Raw genomic sequence first — 21,738 nt, 5'->3', positions numbered from 1 at the left:
CGATGCCAGTGTGTCCGCCCATATAACGATACCTCCGAATATTCAGTATTTTGATTATTTTTATTCATAATTTGTTGTTCATAATGAGTTCTAACTCAGGAGGCAGATCATTTAAAATGTAGGTCCAGATTTTCCTATTGCGCACATATAACGATTCCCAAAGATACTCGGTATTTTGATAATCTTAGTCATATTACCCACGAAATTGTTTCAAATTTGTTATTTAAGAAGATTTGGTAGATGATAATCCTTGAAGTATAAAATGTCTATGGAGGTTCTCGTCTTGGTATGGCCCCCATACAACGGTATCACCCACTTTATGGTTCAAACGGTCTTACTGGTATTTGTAATTTAAAGTGGAACACGTTTGAATTCTATGTCAAAATCTCACTTTACATTTTTTGGATAAAGTGTCACAAAAAAAAAAAAACAATTTAAAAAGCTTTAAGTTCGGCCGGGCCGAATTAGGAAATTTTCAAAAAAAAAATCCATTAAATATTCTGTTAAAATCTTAAAAATACCGAATATCTAAAGGTCCCGATATATGGGGAATATACGATATTGTGGACCTATTTAGACAAATCTATTTCTGGGGGCAAAGTACTCACAAATAACTCCTTGTGCAGAATGCAGACAATTATATGGGGGCTATACGACATCGTGGACCTATATAGACCATTCTCTTTCAGGGGGTAAAGTACTCACATGGAACTTGTTGTGTGGATTTTAAGATAACTCCATTGAAAAATGTGTCTAAAATCATCAAAATACCGAATATCAGGGGTACTGTTATATGGGGCTATACGATATCGTGTAAAGTAGTCACAAGGAACCTCTTGTGTAGAATTTCAGTCAATTCCGTTGGAAAATGTGGCTAAATCATACAAATACCGAATATCTGGATATATCGTTATATGGGGGATATACCTATAGACCTATATAGATAATTCGCTGTCAGGGGGTAAAGTACTCCCAAAGAACTCATTGTATGTAATTTCAGATAATTCCGTTGAAAAATGTGGCTAAAATCATCAAAATGCCGAATATCGGGGGGTAGCGTTATATGGAGGCTATACGATATCCTGGGCCTCCTCCTTATCGTCGACCTAAATAGATAATTCTCTTCCGAGGTATAAAGTACCCACAAGGAACTCCTTGTGTGGATTTTCAGACAATTCCGTTGAAAAATGTGATTAAAATCATCAAAATACCGAATATCGGGGGGTACCGTTATATGGGGGCTATACGATATCATGTACCGATATAGCCCATCTTCGAACTTGACCTGCCTGCAGACAAAAAAGAGATCTGTGCAAAATTTTAGCTTCCTATCTTAATTCGTTTTGACTGTAGCGTTATTACAACAGGCGGACAGGGCTAGAGAATTTTACGCTGATCAAGAATATATATACTTTGTTGGGTCTAAAATTATTATTTCGATGAGTTACAAACGGAATGACGAACTTAATACACCCTCCATACTATGTATGGTGGAGAGTATAAAAAATGTCACATCGAATGTTTATTATGTTTGTGCTGTTGTTGCTATCGGTTTCCTTTTATGTACCTTAATAAATTTCTCCCATTGTAACTCGGTCCTCAGTTGTCACCCCCCAACAAGTTCCCCTTACAACATTTCTTTTAAAAACAAATATTAAAAAAATAATAATTTAATACATAATAACAATAATTTTACTCAACAAAAGTAATAATGTGTTGTTGAAAACACTTATTCACTAACACTTAAGCATTCCGGCTGATATCAGTCTCACACACAGGCACACAAACTCACATGGTAGCACTTCCTATGCTGCATATTTAGCTACTGTTGCGCCACATTTCAGATAAGTTTTATCCGTTTTCATTCGGATTCTAGCAATGAAACAACAACAGCAACAAAAAGCAGAACCATTGACGACAATTTAATCTGCGGTGGAGAACGAACGGACAACAATGATTCTGTTAGTTTCCAAAACAGACCAGAACGCCACGCCACGCAACAGCTTATCCAATAAAATTCGGAAGAGTACGAAAACATTACAAGACGGAATAGAACGGAGCGAGAAAGTTGTTTTCGTTTTAAATTCAATGTTTCATTATTCATTTCATTATTCTTTTTGTTATTTAAATAACACGTAACCGGAAGTGTCTCGAATAAAAATAAAAACATCTGTTATGATCCGCACGGAATATCGCCTTGTTGTTATGGCCCTGCTCATAGCCATCTTTTGTTTTGATCTCTGTTATCCATGGATGAATTTCAACAGTTACACATCAAGGAAACGTACCGATTTAAAGAAACGTTGTCCTAATGTAAGTTTGTGTTAGTTTCAAGTGAAATTTCATCGACCGTTTCACTTAAAAAAAAGAATACCGAACAAAAATTCCCTTCAATATATTCAAAAATAATAAAAGTAGAGCATAAATACAAATTTTAAAAAGTTAAAAATTTTTATTCAACTAAATTTGTCAGTGATTTATATATATTTTAAACAAATTAAACTAAAATTTTGGATTTCTCTGCCGCTGTGTAATTTGAACGATTAGTTTTTATACCCTACAACACTATGTGTTGGGGGTATTATAAGTTTGATTGGCCAAAAAATTATGTAACACCTCGAAATATTGGTTTCCCACATAGGAAAGTATATATGGATCTTCCTAGCTCGCCGAGCTGAGTCGATCTAGCTATGTATGTCCGTCCGTCCGTCCGTCCGTCTGTCCGTCTGTCCATGTTAATTTGTAATCACTCTACAGGTCGCAATTATGGCCCGATCTTCACGAAATTTAGAATGGAGGTGGGACTGGGGTCAGAATAGAACCCTATTTCTTTTGGAGATGATCGCCAAATGTTTAGGGGTTGAAATGGACCAAATACTGAAAAAATGTCGGATTTTGCAGTAGCTATACAGGTCGCAATTATAAACCAATCGACGCGGAATTTCGCATGTAGCTAGAGTTTAGGGCGGGGAAGAAGCCTACCAATTTGGGTGGTCATCGGATAATATTTAGCGGGTAAAATAGACCATATCTTTTGTGTTGAAAAAATTCAAAATTTTTCATTAAACCGCGAATATTTTAAATCCCGGCGAAATCACAAAGCCATGACAAGGTTACTTCTGATCTTTACATTGATGTTAACATCCAACAAAACGGATATATAGCAAAATATGTGCGATATATATGTTTATCAAAGAAGATATGCTTGAAAAATCTCTTATATGTCGAGAACGGCTGAACTGATTTCGACAGTTCTCATTAATTCAGAATGGCCTCTTGGCAGGAAACATAAAACGTCAAAAAAATCGCATAAAAATATCTCTCTAAAGATGAAAATATTGATTTTGTAAAATTTTCTCATATTTTTTCAATTTTGTTATATTTTTGGCATATTTTCATTTTGAATTAAACATTTGACAATATTTCTACAGCTAACAAAACTAAGTAGTTAGGATATCAGGATATCATATACAGATCGCATTTATGGCTCGATCCTTACGAAATTTTCCATGGAGATAAGATGAGGGTCAGAATAGAAGCCTACTCTTTTTGGAGATGATCGCCATATATTTAGGGGTTGAAATGGACCAAAAAACTGCAAAATTGTCGGCAGGTCGTAATTATCGTCCGATCCTCACGCACATTTGAATGGGGGTTACCGCACATTACAAAAGCCAAGAAGTTTCGGATGGCCATCAAAAAATAATCAATGTGTGAAATTGTTTGCCAACTTTTGTAGACTAAATACGAAAATGTCCATTCCAGTGACTTTTTGGAGAATTCACAAATACAGGAAAGACGCACTTCTGACTATTTCGTTAACGCTGATTTCGTTGAAGAATATAGTCAAATGTCTGTATCTCATCTAGATGCGTTTCAGTCAAAAACCAATAATAAATGTTAATCTTTTGCCACTTCTGAGAGATTATAGGTCTTTGGGAAATATTGGTTCCAGATCTAGGAAGACCATTTACGTGCAACATCTACCAATAAATTGGAAATGAGCAAATTAGTTTAAGTTGCTATTATTTGAAAATTAGAGAACGAAACCTGATGGTTTTCTTTTATTATTTGTCACAATATCTTCTGGAATCCTTTTGAGTATCTCGCCCATATAAACTGTATCGTTTATTATAGTGTTGTAGGGTATTCAACGGTCGGCCCCGCTCGACTGTAGCCTTTGCTTACTTGTTTTTATCTGTGAACGAAATAACAAAACAGCATATAACGAGTTAAAAAGTATCAGTCGGTTTTGCCGACAGATGTATACCCTCAGCCAATGTTCGACTACAAAAATATATTTTGACTTCTGTTATGATTATTCAAATGGTTAACCCTCCATGAAGTAGGTTCCGAAGGATTGGCCCAATAATGTTCATTTCGTATAGGACCTAAATAAGTTTGATACAAATATTACGACCACTATATTGGTTACCTCCTTCACTTTATATGAAATACATATACCGAGATCCATCAAATGGAAACGTACGTCCCGAAATTCACTCCATTTTGGCTGATATTAGCCATTATTTTCACAATAAACCTGAAATCAGATTAAAGATATATGGGATATATACAAATCTGAGCCGATCTCGATAAAATTTGTAAAAGGTATTTCCGAACTCTAAAAGATATCTGGTACCAAATATCATTATTGTGGGGTGAATATTATTATGAATGTGAGGGACTTAACATTTGGTGTGCTTGCTTCTAGACTGAATTCGGTCGGATGTGCCAAAATGCAGGGCATTTTGACTGATATTGGTCAATGCACAATCGGTGCACAATCAACCCGTCCGTCCGTCCGTCTGTCAATGTATTTTTGTGAACAAAATGCAGGTCGCGTCTATTATCCGATTGAAATAAATTTTTCTCAACAATATTTGTTTGGCCCAAGGACGAACCCTATTGAAATTGGAGTTGATCGGATCAGATTTAAATACAGCTCCTATATATCTCCAACGATTTTGGGTTAATTGTTCACCAAATGCCCAATACCTGTAAAAAGTCCTGAATTTCGGTGAATGTAACCGAATTTTGGGGACAATCGGTTTAGATATAGCTATAGCTCCCATATATATATGATTCATCCGATTTGGTGTTTTAGTCCCTCACATTCGTAATATGCATTCGACAACAATGATATTTGGTAACAGCTCGGAAACACCTCTCATATACAGGGTGAGATAAAAAAAAACTCCAACAATGTCAAACGCCATAATTTTTACATTTTTTTTTAATTTTATTGAATGAAAGTAAAAAATTTCAGATATAGCATCAAATTTTAGAATAAGTTTAGATTTCTTCGAATTGGTCACCTTTGGCACGAATTATGGCTCTACGGTATTTTGGCCCATTCCCGGCGAAGCGCTTGCTTTGGTATTTTTTAGTGCCAACCTTGCTTTTCAAAATACTCCAGACACAATAGTCCAACGGATTGGTATGCGAAGATTTTGGTTGACATTGTGCACTGGAAATGAAGCGAGGAACCTCATTGTGTAACTATTCTTGTGCGGCGCGTGCTGAGTGCTATGTTGCTGAGTTCTCTTGGAATGTCCAAGGTTTGCGGCCAAAATATTTGCGTGTCCAAGAATTTAATACACCTTCCAGAATATTTTCACGATAATATTCGGCATTTATTCTGATGTCACGGAGAGCGACCATCGGCTGTTATGGCGGCCCACACCGTCACCATGGGCGGCGCTTGAATTCTGGTGGCCAACCGAAGGTGCACATTTTCAGCCGACCTCTTTGGCAAGTAAATACGATCATTTTGTTTGTTTACAAACTGCTGGACAACGAATGTTTTCTCATCGGAGAAAACCAAATTCGGCAGTTCACCACTTTCGACCAAGCGGAGCAATCTTTAACTTTTTTGAGTCTATTTTCTTTCTGATGCGGTGGAAGTTCTTGCACTTTTTGAAATTTCAATGGCTTTACACCGAGCTCATTTTTCAATATTTGCCGAATGGAATATTTCGATATATTAAGCTTACGAGTCATTTTTCGACCACTGCGATGCGGGTTTCGTCAAGTCGCTTCTTTACTTTTCGAACCATTTCTGCTGATGTTGCTGTTTTCTTCCGTCCACTGCCTTGACGTCGGGCTACGATGGTACAAGACACAAAAGATTTATTCACATTTAAATGCTAGAGTGCTCTAACGATAGCCACTTGTGGTTTTCCCGCCAAATATAAAGAAATCACACTATCACGCTTAAGTTCCATCACGAATAACTTTTTTTCTGGAAAATTCTCACCAAAATGCTTTTGTACGCTTGTAAACAATATAATATTCTGTCACTGGAATAATTTTAACAGCTGTCGGAAGAGTGGCTTAGAAATGACAGCAGTCTGAAGTGGGTTGCAGTTTTTTCATCTCACCCTGTATATCCTTAATCCGATTTCAGGTTTATTGTGCAAATAATGGCTAATATCAGCCCAAATAGAGTGAATTTCGGGAAGTACGTTTTCATTTTGTGAAACTCGGCTCCGATATATATTTTTCAATACAATCCTTCTCGAAGTGATATCATGCACTCTATAGCAATGTTATTTGATATAAAAAGATTAAAATGTCTCCGTCAAATTTAATGAAAATCGATTTATGATGAAATATATCGGTGGTATAGCCCTCATATAACGGAACGTCCCCAAATGTTGATGGCTTTGAACACGTTTTATACAAGGATTTGTCTAAAAATTGTTCTTTTAAGTTCGTAACAGGTGACGAAACATTGTTTATATAAGTTTACGTTTTCATATAGCCCCCCATATAACGGTACCTCCCGAAATTCGGTATTTTAATGGCTTTAACCACATTTTTTCATGAATTTCTATAAAAATTGGTATTTTTTCGTAATGGATTTTAGCTCCGGTGGCGGAATATTGCATGTATAGCTCCACATTTTCATATAGCCCCCATATTCGATATTTCGGTGCCTCCCGATATTTCGATGATCTTAGTCAAATTTCCCCCCGGAATTGTTTTAATTTTTTCAATTTAGGTCCCTATTTTGGTGTGGCCCCCATGAAACGGCTCCACCTATTTTATTATCCGATCTCCAACCGATCACACTTGTATTTGCAGTTTAAAGTGGAATATGTCTTAATTCAGGTACTTTTAAATAAGAATGTATAAATAAGAATGTTTCATTAGTTAATGGTGGAGGTATTAAAAGTTCGACCCGCCCGGTTAAGTTTTCACATTTCTTTTGTTCAGAAACTTATAGTATAATTTAGTCTAGAATTTTTCCCCCTTTGACACTCTCCAAATAAAAATTGAGTATTATAGTAGATTTCGGCTTAGAATGAAAAAAACGTGTTAAATTTATAGCAAAAAACCAACGCAAACCATTTCCACTTTGATTGTATTTACTTCGAATGTAATTTTCTTAAAATCTACTAGACCTAGATCTACAATTTATTCTGAGACCTTTAGTGAAATTTTGTCGGAATATTTCACCTTTTTACATTTTCTACCTATAACCAAATTTTATGTTACTTTCATGCATCAACTCAAAAAAAGGCTGAGTAAAATTTTATCAAAAAATTGGAAATAATTTTGCGTTTTTTTGTTAGCAACATTGATGCAAATGTTTGTGGTGTAGGGTATAATGAATTCGGCAGCGTCCGGCTTTTGGCCCTTCTTTACTGGGTTTATTCGTTTTTTTTTTTTTTTTTTTTTTTTTTTTTTTTTTTGTTGTGGAGTTTATGTTCTCAAGATTTCAGAACCCCCAATTTCAAAAAAAAAACTAACTCGAACGGTACCGCAATATGAGGGCTAACAATCATAATGTACTCAGAATATTTACTAGTCACCAGCCAAAGAGCGTAATACCTTCTGAATTGTTTTTCTAAATATCTTATTCTAAACAGAATTTATATGGTTTTCGGGCCTATCCTCCAAGAATTCCCTCGTGCGCCAAATTTCCTCTATAGGTTATATCAAACCGAAATTCAACGCCATGTTGGATTTGTTCCGCATATTAAACCAGTAAAGAAAGTCTTAAAGTCGGGCGGGACCGACTTTATGATACCCTACACCACTTTGCTAATTTAGAGCTCCACATAACAATTAAAAGTTTTTATGGGAGAATTCAATCATACACGCTATGATTATAATTATAATTTAAAGTTCAAGGACTAAATATGCCGAAGCATTTGTATCTTTTAAATTCAGAATTGTATTGCCCATTTGGTGCACAATTAATTTGAAATCGGATAAAGATATATATGGGTGCTATATCCAAATCTGAACCGATCTCGATAAAATTTGGCAAAGATATTTCTGAGCTGTATTTGATATATTTCCTTGAATATCGTTGTTACGGAGTGCATACTACGGTTGTGGGTAACAAATATAACAAATCGGATGAATAATATATATAGAAGCTATAGCTATATCTAAACCGATCTTCACCAAATCGGACGTACTAGCTTCAAGACTCAATTCGGTCGTAAGTGCCAAATTCCATCCCATTTGGACAGATATTAGACGTTTGGTGCACAATTAATGGTAAATCGGACGAAGTTATATATGGGAGCTATATCCAAATCTGAACCGATCTGGATAAAATTTGGCAAAGATTTTTCTGAGATGTATTTGATATATTTCCCTAAATATCGTTGTTACCGAGTGCATATTACGTCTGTGCGTAACAAATATGATAAATCGGATGAACAATATATATGGGAGATATAGCTATATCTGAACCGATTTCGATCAAATTTGGCATACTTATTTTCAGGTCCAATCTGATCGTACGTGCAAAATTCCATACTATTCGAACTATTATTACACGTTTGGTGCACAATAAAAGGCAAATCGGACGAAGATATATATGGGAGCTATATCTAAATTTTGACCGATTATCTCCAATTTCAATAGGGTTCGTCCTTGGGCCAAACAAATGATCTGTGCAAAATTTCATCTGGATCAATAAATGCGACTTGTACTTTGTTTACAAAAATACATGGACAAATCGACGGACGAACGGACGGACAGACGGAAGGACATGCATAAATCGACTCAGAATGTGATTCTATGCAGATCATCAAAAGGAACTATGGGTCTATCTCGTTTCCTTTCGCCTGTTACAAACAAATGCACAAAGACATAATACCCTGACCACCTTGTGGTGTAGGGTATAAAAAGTGCACCATTCTTGGCACTCGCACTCTCCACGGAGTTCCCTCATTGGACACAATCACCACTTATGGATGATAAAACCAGTAAGGAAAGCTCAAAAGTCGGGCGGGACCGACTATATGATACCCTACACTACTATGCATATTTAGTAGAGCTCTCGTAAAAAGGTTTATACAGGGCATTTCAGAGCTCTATGAGATATTTGGTACAAAATCAAAATCTATCTAATTCTATCGTGCATTTTACGAACTATAGCTATCTCTGAACCGGGTTTCTCCAAATTTTACGTATTAGCTTCTAGACTGGTGATTTGGGCTGATATCGGCCATTTGGTGCACAATTAACCCGAAATCGGATGAAGATATATATTGGAGCTATATCCAAATCTGAACCGATTTCGATAAAGTTACAAGCAGCTATTTCTGGGCTGTATCTTATATCCGGTACCAAATATCATTCTTGTGGAGTGCATATTACGAATGTGAGAGGCTTAAACACCAAATCGGATGAAAGATATATATGGGAGCTATAGCTATATCTGAACCGATTTTCTCCAAATTTGATATACTTGCTTCTAGGCCGAACTCGGTTGGGTGTGCCAAAATTCAGGTAATTTGGACTGATAGTGGACATTTGGTGCACATTTAACCCGAAATCGGATGAAGATATATATGGGAGCTATATCTAAATTTGATCCGATTCTCACCAATTTCAATAGGGTTCGTCCGACTCAGAAAGTGATTCTATGAAGGTTCTCAAAAGTAACTATGGGTCTATCTCGTTTCCTTCTCCATGTTACAAACAAATGCACAAAGACATAATACCCTGACCACTATGTGGTGTAGGGTATAAAGAATGAATTTCACGCTGGTGATTGTTGCTTTTGTTATTGTGGCAGCTGATAAATGTGCGCGATGTTTGCTGTTATGTTTGTCACAAGTGTTGCATACTGATGAGATGTTTATGGGGTGCTGCTGCCAATATTGTTATTATTGTTGTTTTTTCTCTTTTGTTTTTATTTATTTTTTGTAGGTTACCGCTCCGATTAGGCTACACAAATTGATAGCAGCTGATTTTATTACTGGCAATTTCTATGACACAGCTATTTCGATTATTTCAAAGTGTTGGAAATTGGAATTTTACTGCGATTTATTTTGTTCTTCTTCCTCTTTTTTATGTGATCCAGACGAACGTGCATCATACTATGAATGTGTGAACGTTCTTCTGTTTGATTAGCTTTTTCTTTCTGTCTGCCTGGCTATCGATCTCATTGGGAATATTTAAAAACACAATTTGACAAACTATTCATTCACATGCCGTTCCAACCGCTGTACAAATAAATTCATTCTCATTTCTCATCGGCAAATTTATGATTCTGTGTTGTTGTTTTTTTCTTCTTCTTCTTCTTCGTCCTCTTCCTCATTCACTTATTTTTACAAGTGTCCCAGACAGAATGCTCAAACATTGATGGATATGACTATTTGAGCAGCTCCGTCGTCCATCCATTGTATGCCTGGAATGTTGGCTCTATCGACCATTGATCACACAACCACCACACACACACCAACAACATTCATGCTCACATATGACTTGCAATTCTCCAAGCGATGCCTCCGATGACGGAAGAAAGTTTGTTTATGCGTCTGCAAGAGTGTCGCTATGTGTGTGTTTCTTACCAAATTGATTTATTAGAGAAAGAAGACCTGACTGGCTGCATAGCTTGTTGGTTGGCTGGCTGGCTGACTGACTGACTGACTGCCCGACGCTATGATGGACAGCTATTGCAGAACAATTTAATATTGGTCACTTTCTATTTTCAAATATTCTGAAATTTAACAGCCTCATGCTTGGAATCTTAAATAGGATCTGCACATGCTTTTGACTGACTGCTTGGCTGGCTGTTTCTCATCATCAAGCCGTGAAAGTTTCCATATTTTATATGACAAAAATTAATAAGAAATTCCTAAAATTGTTACATTTTTTATATTTTGTTTTGCCTAGACAATTTTCTAAGAAGAAATTTCTGCTGTTTTTCAGATCTCATTGTTGGGAAATTTTTAGTCTGTCGATGAGGAATATTCGTTATTACTATTCGTTCTAAGAGGATAAGGGAACATAGGTGCCTTAAATCAACTCTAGGAACAAGGAAGAAATCAATAAAATTGTTCCACAAGACTTTGGGATGAAGAAAACTTCAGTTAAGAAAAAATATCGGAGCAGCTGATGGGTACCGAGTTTCACCAAATGGAAAAAATCGGTTAAAAAATTCCATCCAATTTCGGCAAATATTATGGACAGAGTTATTTCTGTGCTGTATCTGATATTAGATACAGGGTTTCCCATTTCGACGGACCTTTGGGCCCATTCCAAACGACGAGGCTTGTCCGCAGGCAACATTCTTTGCGTCAATTGAATTTTGTACGGGAACAAATGCAAATCAATGCGAATAATCCGTTGTAAAGTGGACCGAGCCATGCCCAACTGCTGAGAACGGCGTTTTTGGGATGTTCTTGGGGACCACTCAACACTGACTCGTACGGCAGCGATATTCTCGGCCGATCGCCTTGGTCGACTTTTATATAGCCTCTTCGGATTAGAAAGAGCCTTACCAGTCGAAAATTTTTCGTATAAACGCTTAATGGTGTTCTTAGAAGGCGAACTTCTCACATTTTTTAATGTTTTAAAAGCACGTTGAGTTTTGTAATGCCAGTATCGCCGTATTTCTTTAAAACAATTTGAAAGTTTATCTAAATCGTTAAAGTTTAACGCAATAATGCTCTAGTCTATAGTACTGTACACACAAACTCATTTCACTAGTCGATAACATGACAATTTCATACCTTGATTCAATATATACGTGCTTATCAGCTGATCTCAGCTTGTAGCGGAGGTTTAGTGATTGTCGTGATACATTCTAACATTCTCTTCTTTAAACACCATCATCGAGTTCACATCAAATTTTTTATCCAAGCAACAACTTTGTGTCTAATACAAAAAAAATAAAGAAAGAATATTGGGACAGTTTATTTCAAAACTACACAACTTTAAATTCAAACAGGTAATTATAAAAGATAATGGACTACGAGTGAAACCCCCCTAGAAAGGATCATTATGGTGACATCATCTGTTTTTTTTTTTCTTCTTCAGAATTCATAAATTTTACGCCCACGTGTTACCTACAATTTTAATTCCGGAGAAATCACTTATCATACCACCATTTTTTTTGGAAACCAGGACTCGTATTGAGGTTACGAAAGCTGGTTCCTAACGATTCTTCGCATTTAATTGAGTACACGTGGCCGTTTCAAGCAACCCCTGACTCAGGAACTTGTCTACCAATCCATAACCTCACCGAATTCTTCTGGAAAGAAAAATTTTTACAACTTAAAACATTAAGTTCAACCCATTCCTCATATATTTGACGGAAAACTTACAAGAAATTGCACAGTTTATACCGCTAAAGTTTCCAACTAAAGTCTCGGTTTGCAAAGTGAAACTTAATTTCGGCCTAGCTAGTCGGGTATATCGAACAGTTTACTATAACCGCCAGGAATTTATTGATGTACCCCTAAGCCATCGACCGGAGACACAACCATCATTTGAGATATTCTTCAAGTTAACTAGAAGCCTATAAATAGTAGATAACATCGTCGTTGCTCCCGAATTTGTAATCCGTACCTTCAGCACCGACCTGAAACCCAACATGGGTTATCGAATCCAGCTTCAACATAAATTAGATAGATCTAGTATTACCCCATCATCATAATTAAGTTAGCAATAAGATCATCAGCAAAGCAAAAATAATACGTCAACGCAACAATTTAATAGCGCCAGCCGAGGACGAGGCCTCATCCAGCAGCGGCAGCAAACAAAACACAAGCGGTGAGTTTGAAAAAAATATATATATGTAATTCATATTGTACCACTAGTATTGATTTTGCTTTGCAATGTTTGATGGAATTTGTAAGTGCGATGATTTGTGTTTCCTTTTTGCATAGCAACAAGCAACAGCAAATAGATATTGATTGTTTTGTTTTGGTTCCGAGTTTTTTATGGTTCCTTTCGTACTTCCCTATTGATGCTTGCTTGCGGAACAGCTTATCTGAACACTACAATTATTCGATCAAGCATTACCGTCCATCGAATCATTTATTTTCAAATTGAATTTAATTAAATTTTATAATCATGCATATTGATATGAGTAAAGAGTATATCGTAGGCATTTTTTTCTTGTACATTTTTTTTTGTTAAATTAAGGAGATTGAATTCATACTATTTTATAAAATACTTTATTATAGAATAAACATTTATATCATCATGAATCTGTAAGTTTTCATTTAGGGTTTCTATCAGGTGTGAACACTTAATAGACTTTATTAGAAAAGTTAGGGACTTTAAACTAAATTTTACATGGGTGCAAAGACTAAAGTCATAGGTAGGGTGGGTTTCGAGCACCATCTCCTGAAGATCTAAAGGAGGGAAGTAAGTGTATCGATTAGTAACTTGTTTTGTTTTTCTGAAATATTGACTTACTGGGGAGTTTCAAGTGTCATCAGAAATTTTGTAGGTCAAATTCTATCATTTTGGTTTTATATCTTTAGTTGTTTTACAGTTTTTTTTCTTAAGGGAGTCTAACAAATATTTTTATGTGTGACCATTGATATTTTATTTGGAGTGTGAGGAAACAAGGATCCCCCCGTGCCGACTGACCGCTAGCTTATTCAATGACTCCCGTTCGTTCCTTCACTTTAAATAGTATTTTGACGACAAATGCTGCAAGTTTAATAAATGGTTCATTACATAATTTGGCGCCCAACGTGGGGCCAGGAAAATCAAATTATGTAATGAACCATTTATTAAACTTGCAGCATTTGTCGTCAAAATACTATTTAAAGTGAAGGAACGAACGGGAGTCATTGAATAAGCTAGCGGTCAGTCGGCACGGGGGGATCCTTGTTTCCTCACACTCCAAATAAAATATCAATGGTCACACATAAAAATATTTGTTAGACTCCCTTAAGAAAAAAAACTGTAAAACAACTAAAGATATAAAACCAAAATGATAGAATTTGACCTACAAAATTTCTGATGACACTTGAAACTCCCCAGTAAGTCAATATTTCAGAAAAACAAAACAAGTTACTAATCGATACACTTACTTCCCTCCTTTAGATCTTCAGGAGATGGTGCTCGAAACCCACCCTACCTATGACTTTAGTCTTTGCACCCATGTAAAATTTAGTTTAAAGTCCCTAACTTTTCTAATAAAGTCTATTAAGTGTTCACACCTGATAGAAACCCTAAATGAAAACTTACAGATTCATGATGATATAAATGTTTATTCTATAATAAAGTATTTTATAAAATAGTATGAATTCAATCTCCTTAATTTAACAAAAAAAAATGTACAAGAAAAAAATGCCTACGATATACTCTTTACTCATATCAATATGCATGATTATAAAATTTAATTAAATTCAATTTGAAAATAAATGATTCGATGGACGGTAATGCTTGATCGAATAATTGTAGTGTTCAGATAAGCTGTTCCGCAAGCAAGCATCAATAGGGAAGTACGAAAGGAACCATAAAAAACTCGGAACCAAAACAAAACAATCAATATCTATTTGCTGTTGCTTGTTGCTATGCAAAAAGGAAACACAAATCATCGCACTTACAAATTCCATCAAACATTGCAAAGCAAAATCAATACTAGTGGTACAATATGAATTACATATATATATTTTTTTCAAACTCACCGCTTGTGTTTTGTTTGCTGCCGCTGCTGGATGAGGCCTCGTCCTCGGCTGGCGCTATTAAATTGTTGCGTTGACGTATTATTTTTGCTTTGCTGATGATCTTATTGCTAACTTAATTATGATGATGGGGTAATACTAGATCTATCTAATTTATGTTGAAGCTGGATTCGATAACCCATGTTGGGTTTCAGGTCGGTGCTGAAGGTACGGATTACAAATTCGGGAGCAACGACGATGTTATCTACTATTTATAGGCTTCTAGTTAACTTGAAGAATATCTCAAATGATGGTTGTGTCTCCGGTCGATGGCTTAGGGGTACATCAATAAATTCCTGGCGGTTATAGTAAACTGTTCGATATACCCGACTAGCTAGGCCGAAATTAAGTTTCACTTTGCAAACCGAGACTTTAGTTGGAAACTTTAGCGGTATAAACTGTGCAATTTCTTGTAAGTTTTCCGTCAAATATATGAGGAATGGGTTGAACTTAATGTTTTAAGTTGTAAAAATTTTTCTTTCCAGAAGAATTCGGTGAGGTTATGGATTGGTAGACAAGTTCCTGAGTCAGGGGTTGCTTGAAACGGCCACGTGTACTCAATTAAATGCGAAGAATCGTTAGGAACCAGCTTTCGTAACCTCAATACGAGTCCTGGTTTCCAAAAAAAATGGTGGTATGATAAGTGATTTCTCCGGAATTAAAATTGTAGGTAACACGTGGGCGTAAAATTTATGAATTCTGAAGAAGAAAAAAAAAACAGATGATGTCACCATAATGATCCTTTCTAGGGGGGTTTCACTCGTAGTCCATTATCTTTTATAATTACCTGTTTGAATTTAAAGTTGTGTAGTTTTGAAATAAACTGTCCCAATATTCTTTCTTTATTTTTTTTGTATTAGACACAAAGTTGTTGCTTGGATAAAAAATTTGATGTGAACTCGATGATGGTGTTTAAAGAAGAGAATGTTAGAATGTATCACGACAATCACTAAACCTCCGCTACAAGCTGAGATCAGCTGATAAGCACGTATATATTGAATCAAGGTATGAAATTGTCATGTTATCGACTAGTGAAATGAGTTTGTGTGTACAGTACTATAGACTAGAGCATTATTGCGTTAAACTTTAACGATTTAGATAAACTTTCAAATTGTTTTAAAGAAATACGGCGATACTGGCATTACAAACCACATAATACTACTACGTTGTTGTAGTATTAGGGGGAGAACTATGTTTAGGGACGTATGTCCTTAGCGTGATAAGTCCCGGTGGTATTGTTATCTATGTCCTGCAATATATAGTAATGATTGCCAATTTTTTCTTTGATTTTTGCCTTTATGAATAAAGGAGCTAGTTTTGAACTAAATTTTTTCTCTTGAGAGCTCAGGGCAAAGTTCCTTCGAAAAACTATATCGCCAACATTATAGGAGATTGGGCGGGTTCTCAAGTTATATTGCTTAGCATTTGCCTCATAAGCTTGGGATATGTGATCTTTCAATTTTGTTCGCAATACTTGTAGTTCATCTTCATGACGGAGTTTTACGCATGGCTCGTTGAGGCTATTTAAACTTCGCAAAAGTTTATAAGAGCTTCCATGAGTAACCATATCGAGACCGAAAAGCGCTTTGTATGGGGAGCATTGGATAGCTTGATGAACAGTATTTCTTAACGAGCAACTAATAAAACTCAGATTCTGATCCCATAACGTGTGATCTTTTTTCAGAAAACTTCTAATCCCCGCAATTATGGAACGGTTTACACGCTCCGAAGCGTTAGATTGCGGAGAGTATAACGCTGTGTATACATGGGTTATGCCTAGTGAAGTTAAAAAAGCGTTGAAATCATTTGCCTTAAATTGGGAACCATTGTCACTTAGAAGCGTTTCCGGGACGCCATATATGTGGAAAACATGTTTTAGTAGAAGGTCAATAATGCAGAGGGAGGTAAATTTTTTTAGTGGGAACAGCCAGTGGAACTTCGTTAGGTGATCCAACACGATTAAAATACCGATATGTCCTTGCTTACTGCGCGGATATGGACCTAATATATCCACGTAGATTCGTTGGAACGGTCTCGAAGTTTCAACTGGAGATCCCATTTCAGGCCGTAAAATGAAATTTGGAGCTTTTGTGGACTTACAGGTGTCGCAAGACTGTATGTACTCTCGTACATCTTGTACAAGTCCAGGCCAGAAAAAGTGTCGGCGGATTAAATCCAGCGTTTTAACTACGCCACAGTGCGCGGAAACAGGTGAATTGTGAGCCCTGTGAACTACGTCGTTCCTTAAGTCCTTTGGAACCCAAAGCTTCCAACATTCACTTTCTTGATCCTCATCTCCCCTGTAGTGGCCGGTACGTATATAAATGTATTTATCGATGACTTTCACATCCGGGTATTTGTTCCTGTTATCTTCAACTTTTACCCGTAAGTTGCTATAATCTGCACTATCAAAATGGGGAGATTCCAAATCTATTTCAGGCTCTGTTATTTCGATGGAGGAAACTTCGTCTCCAGGCACTCTAGATAGTGCATCCGGCACCACATGGTCTTTTCCTTTTCTATGTCGGATTGTGAACTTAAACCCCTGTAATTTAAAAACCCACCGCGCTAGGCGCCCGGTCAAATCCGACTGGTTCATCAACCAGAGCAACGAAGAGTGGTCCGTAATTATCTCGAACTCCTGGAGTTCGAGGTAACAACGAAACTTTTTGATGGCCTCTACAGCGGCCAAACATTCACGTTCGGTCACGCTGTAGTTCCGTTGCGCCGATGTAAGCTTGCGCGACATAAAGGCTATGGGTTTTTCATTGTTCTCTTCATCCAGCTGCATTAACACTGCGCCAATACCAAAATCGCTGGCGTCACAGTGCACGAAAAATGTCTTTGTGAAGTCAGGATTAGAGAGAATCGGTGCACTAGTGAGGATTTGTTTGAGCTGGTCAAACGCTGCTTGGGCTTCCCTTGTCCAGACAAACTTTCGTTTCGTCGATAAGGTCTCAGTTATGGGGTACACGAGGGTAGAAAAATTTGCCACAAACCTGCGGTACCACCCCGCCAAACCCAAAAAGCCTCTTACCTGCTTTATGTTCTTAGGGGGAGGCCACTTCAAAATTGCATCAATTTTCTGTGGGTCGGTTTTGATACCTCCATCCCCAATTATATAACCAAGGTAATTAGCCTCAGTTACACAAAAATGCGATTTCGCAATGTTTAGTGTTAGGTTGGCTTTTCGGAGTTGATCGGCTAATCTAACTAATACCGTAATATGGGCGTTGAAATCTTCGGATACTACAATTAAGTCATCCAGATATCCAAAAATACAGTGCCGTAGGTCAGGGGGTATGAGTTCGTCAACAAGTCGGCACATGGTGGCAGGAGCGTTGCAAAGCCCGAAAGGCATTACAAGAAACTGGTAGAGAGGTCTACCAGGAACGGTAAAAGCAGTTAAAGCTTTTGATTCCTCGGTAAGACCAATCTGCCAGTATGCGTCCTTTAGATCAAGTTTTGTTATAAGATGAGCTTTTGGGAGTCTGGAAAAAATGCCCTCTATACTGGGTAGGGGGTAAGCGTCTTTTTTGGTAACCTGGTTTAACCGCCTTGCGTCCAGACATAAACGCACTTTATTTGGTTTTATCACCAACCTCATTGGCGAGCTCCAAGATGAAGAAGAGGGTTCAATTACACCCAGAGATAACATCCTGTCCACCTCCTGGTACATTAACTTTTCTACCGCTGGGGACACTGGGTAATATCTCTGCTTGACAGGATCTGCCCCCTCAACTTCAATCTTGTGCTGGATTAATTTTGTTCGACCGAGTCCCTGTTTATCAGAGTTTGGGAATAGTTGGATAACTGTCTCCAATTGCTGACGTTGAGAAGGAGAAAGAGGGTACTCTTTATGGATACTATCGGAAGGGGGTATCTCTGATATTTCCGATAGGCATGTATTTACATCTTCTTGTTTCGAAGACACAATGACATTTTCGAACAGATCTGGTGCTAAGTTAAATTTTCTCCAGAAGTCAAGGCCTAAAATAAGTCTTTGACTAATGGAGGGGACTATCAGAATTTGGATTTTCTCCACATTATTTTTGAAGTGTACGTCTACATTTAAATAGCCTTTGACCTTTTGAATTACCCCGTCGGCTGTTCTTACGAACGACTTTAATGGGCAGAATTCCTTGTATGTGCTGAAATCTAGACTTGCTAAATCAGACCCAAGGCATGACACATTGGCACCTGTGTCCAACAAGCCTAGTTCAACGAAAGTTAAAAATTTTACAGAAGCGTAATATCTCCGATCTGTCGAGTTATTTATAATTGTGGATAAATAAAACTTAGAAGTGAATTTTCTTTCCTTGAAATACCTCCGTAACCGCAAAGTAGATCTCTTTGGTTTGCTACTTGAAGGCATATATAAACCGGATGATTCAAATATTTCATTTCTTCTTTTGGTATATTGCTCCCACCGTTTATGATATGGGAGTAATGGGAATATTAAACTATTATTGGGCGATATATTATCGGTTTTGGGACATGGTCGTTTAAGAATGGACACCTTGGGGGTCGAATCCAAGACACTATTTGTATTGGACTTGGTATCCAATAGGGGTGTAGGTGTTATTTCATATGGTTTTGGATTCGGAAAGGTTAGTTTTTTGGTTTCCATAATTTCCTAGTGGCACATTTGGAGCACTGTGGTTTATACGTATTTTTCTCGCCACATCCGTAACAGAAAATTTTACGTTCAGACTCACAGTCCTCCCAATAATGGCCTTGTTCCTCGCAGTTCCAGCATTTCACTAAACGCGATGGATGCTGTACGGCATCAATAACCTGATTTGTATCTTCCACTTCACAATGATTACCCTCATTAAACTCTATATCGGCAATCTTCCTATGACCTTGGCTTGGTATTATTTTTGCTGGGAATGCTTTGCGAAACTGGTCTTCAGCCAATAGAGCTTCCCTCATTTGCACGAGTTTTCGTAAATGCGCAATTGAGAATATCGGCACATATAAAAGCTCGTGCCTTATATCGGGTCTCAAATTGCGTGTCAAAATTTCAATTAGCTCTTCCTCTTCCATAGGCTTATCAAGCCTGTCAAGCATCGAAGCGATAGAGTCGTAAAAGGACTCGAAGGTTTCATTAAGCTTCATTTTTCTACTTCGGATTTCTTCTTTTATATCAAATGAAGATTTAAAAACTTTATATTGATACTTCAAAGCGGAACAGAAGGAATCCCACTCAACCTGAGGAACCTGGCGATGGTACCTCCAGTACCAATCCTGTGCTTTGCCTGTTAGAAGCAGTGGTAAATTTCTACATAACTGCGAAAAATCATTGTTTAAATTTTCTTTAGTCAAAGTTTTGACTCTATAGAGAAATTCCTCTACACTCATGCCACTGTGGGAACCATCAAATCGTATATTCCAGTCTCTTATAATGGTTGTCAATTTATCCGGTCGCATGGAAAGATTTCCTGATGCAGACATAGGTCTATTATCATTAGTTGCTTGATCATTCATTAAATAATGAGTAGCGCGGTTCTGATTATTGTTAAGGTCTGCTTGTGTAACTTGAACTAAATGAACATTTCGACTATTATTTTGTGGAACAGTATTTTTGGGTTGGGTATTTAAAACAGAGTCTCGATTTGTGACGTAATTTTGAGGAGCGTTGTCACTTGGTTCTGCTGATGAGGACGTTACATTTAAATTTTGTAACATTTTCGATACGGTGTTTTCTACTATGCGACTTATATGATCATAATCAACAGTTGTTTGAGGTGCCTTGTAAGGCCGCTTTTGTGTATCAGAATTTTGATTTCTAAAAGGAGAATTCCTTGGAGTGTGGAGTTGACTAATTTCTCCACCCTCTTCCCTAACATTTTCTATGTCAGTAGAATTGTACTGAAATTTTTCTGGGAAAAGACTACGTACTTGGCTGCGAGTATTATAGGCTTTTGCCATAGCTCCTCGCGGTTTGCCTCGGTTACTATTAGCATGTTTAACTTTGTCTTTTCTTATTTCTGCAAGAGAACAATGTCTTTTGCAAGACGGACATTCTGGAGAATTAGACAAGTGGTTTTCAAGACAGATTCTGTGAAACACATGATTGCATTCCGACAGGGTCACAATATCCTGCTCCTCTAAGATCTTATCTCCACAAACAGTACAATAATTCTCGGTTACAGATGCGTCAACACCACCAGACGCGGTCAACACTTGAGATTCTGGAGGAGTTCTCTCCATTTGAAAACAATTTTTCGAAAGTATTAAATTTGCAATGAAAAACAGTTAAATATATCAAAGGAATTGTTAAACTTGATTAGCTATGAAATATTTTATGGGTTTCTATACTATGGTGTGAAACAACAAAAACTTACATGAAGTGAAATGTAACGATTGATAACAAGTTAGCAAAAACCATTCTATTGCCTAATATTCGAAAAGAAATCATGAGGAACAAACCAACAAAGTACCTACTTTTACTCTGATTTGTCGGGACAACAATTTGCAACTAGCAGATATGTTGTAAATCCAACAGCAAACCAGGCGCTGATAACTCAGTACCCTAACAATTTCTTTATGAATACTAAAGCGACATAACTTAAAGTATAAATATTCATGACCAACTAAGAATCTGCAAGCAGAACGAAATTAGTTGCTCTTTTAGTTGATATGACCAAAACCATCAGTCAATCAAAATCCATAAGAACTGAATTTTATCTTACAAGCCGATTCCTACCGTACATAAATCTCAACTCAAGCTGTCATGAAAACTACGATCTAAATTTGGATGGATGTACTAGGGCAAGAAAGCGATTTG

At 37.0% G+C, this 21,738-nt stretch overlaps 1 protein-coding gene across 1 annotated transcript in view; it reads left to right on the top strand.

Annotated features, from left to right (window-relative positions):
* The first annotated feature begins 1,940 nt into the window (after positions 1-1,940).
* LOC101887962 (apolipoprotein D) overlaps positions 1,941-21,738 on the top strand; it is a 33,106-nt gene continuing 13,308 nt past the window's right edge. The window contains exon 1 of the mRNA XM_005183136.4: positions 1,941-2,313. Within this exon, the coding sequence (XP_005183193.2) occupies positions 2,176-2,313 (138 nt within the window). The 5' untranslated portion in view covers positions 1,941-2,175. The remainder of the gene's footprint in view (positions 2,314-21,738) is intronic.

Source organism: Musca domestica, unplaced genomic scaffold (assembly GCF_030504385.1).
Source record: "Musca domestica strain aabys unplaced genomic scaffold, Musca_domestica.polishedcontigs.V.1.1 44, whole genome shotgun sequence".
NCBI lineage: Eukaryota > Metazoa > Arthropoda > Insecta > Diptera > Muscidae > Musca > Musca domestica.
The sequence above is the reverse complement of the archived record's forward strand: the minus strand, read 5'-3'. Positions and strand labels throughout refer to the sequence as shown.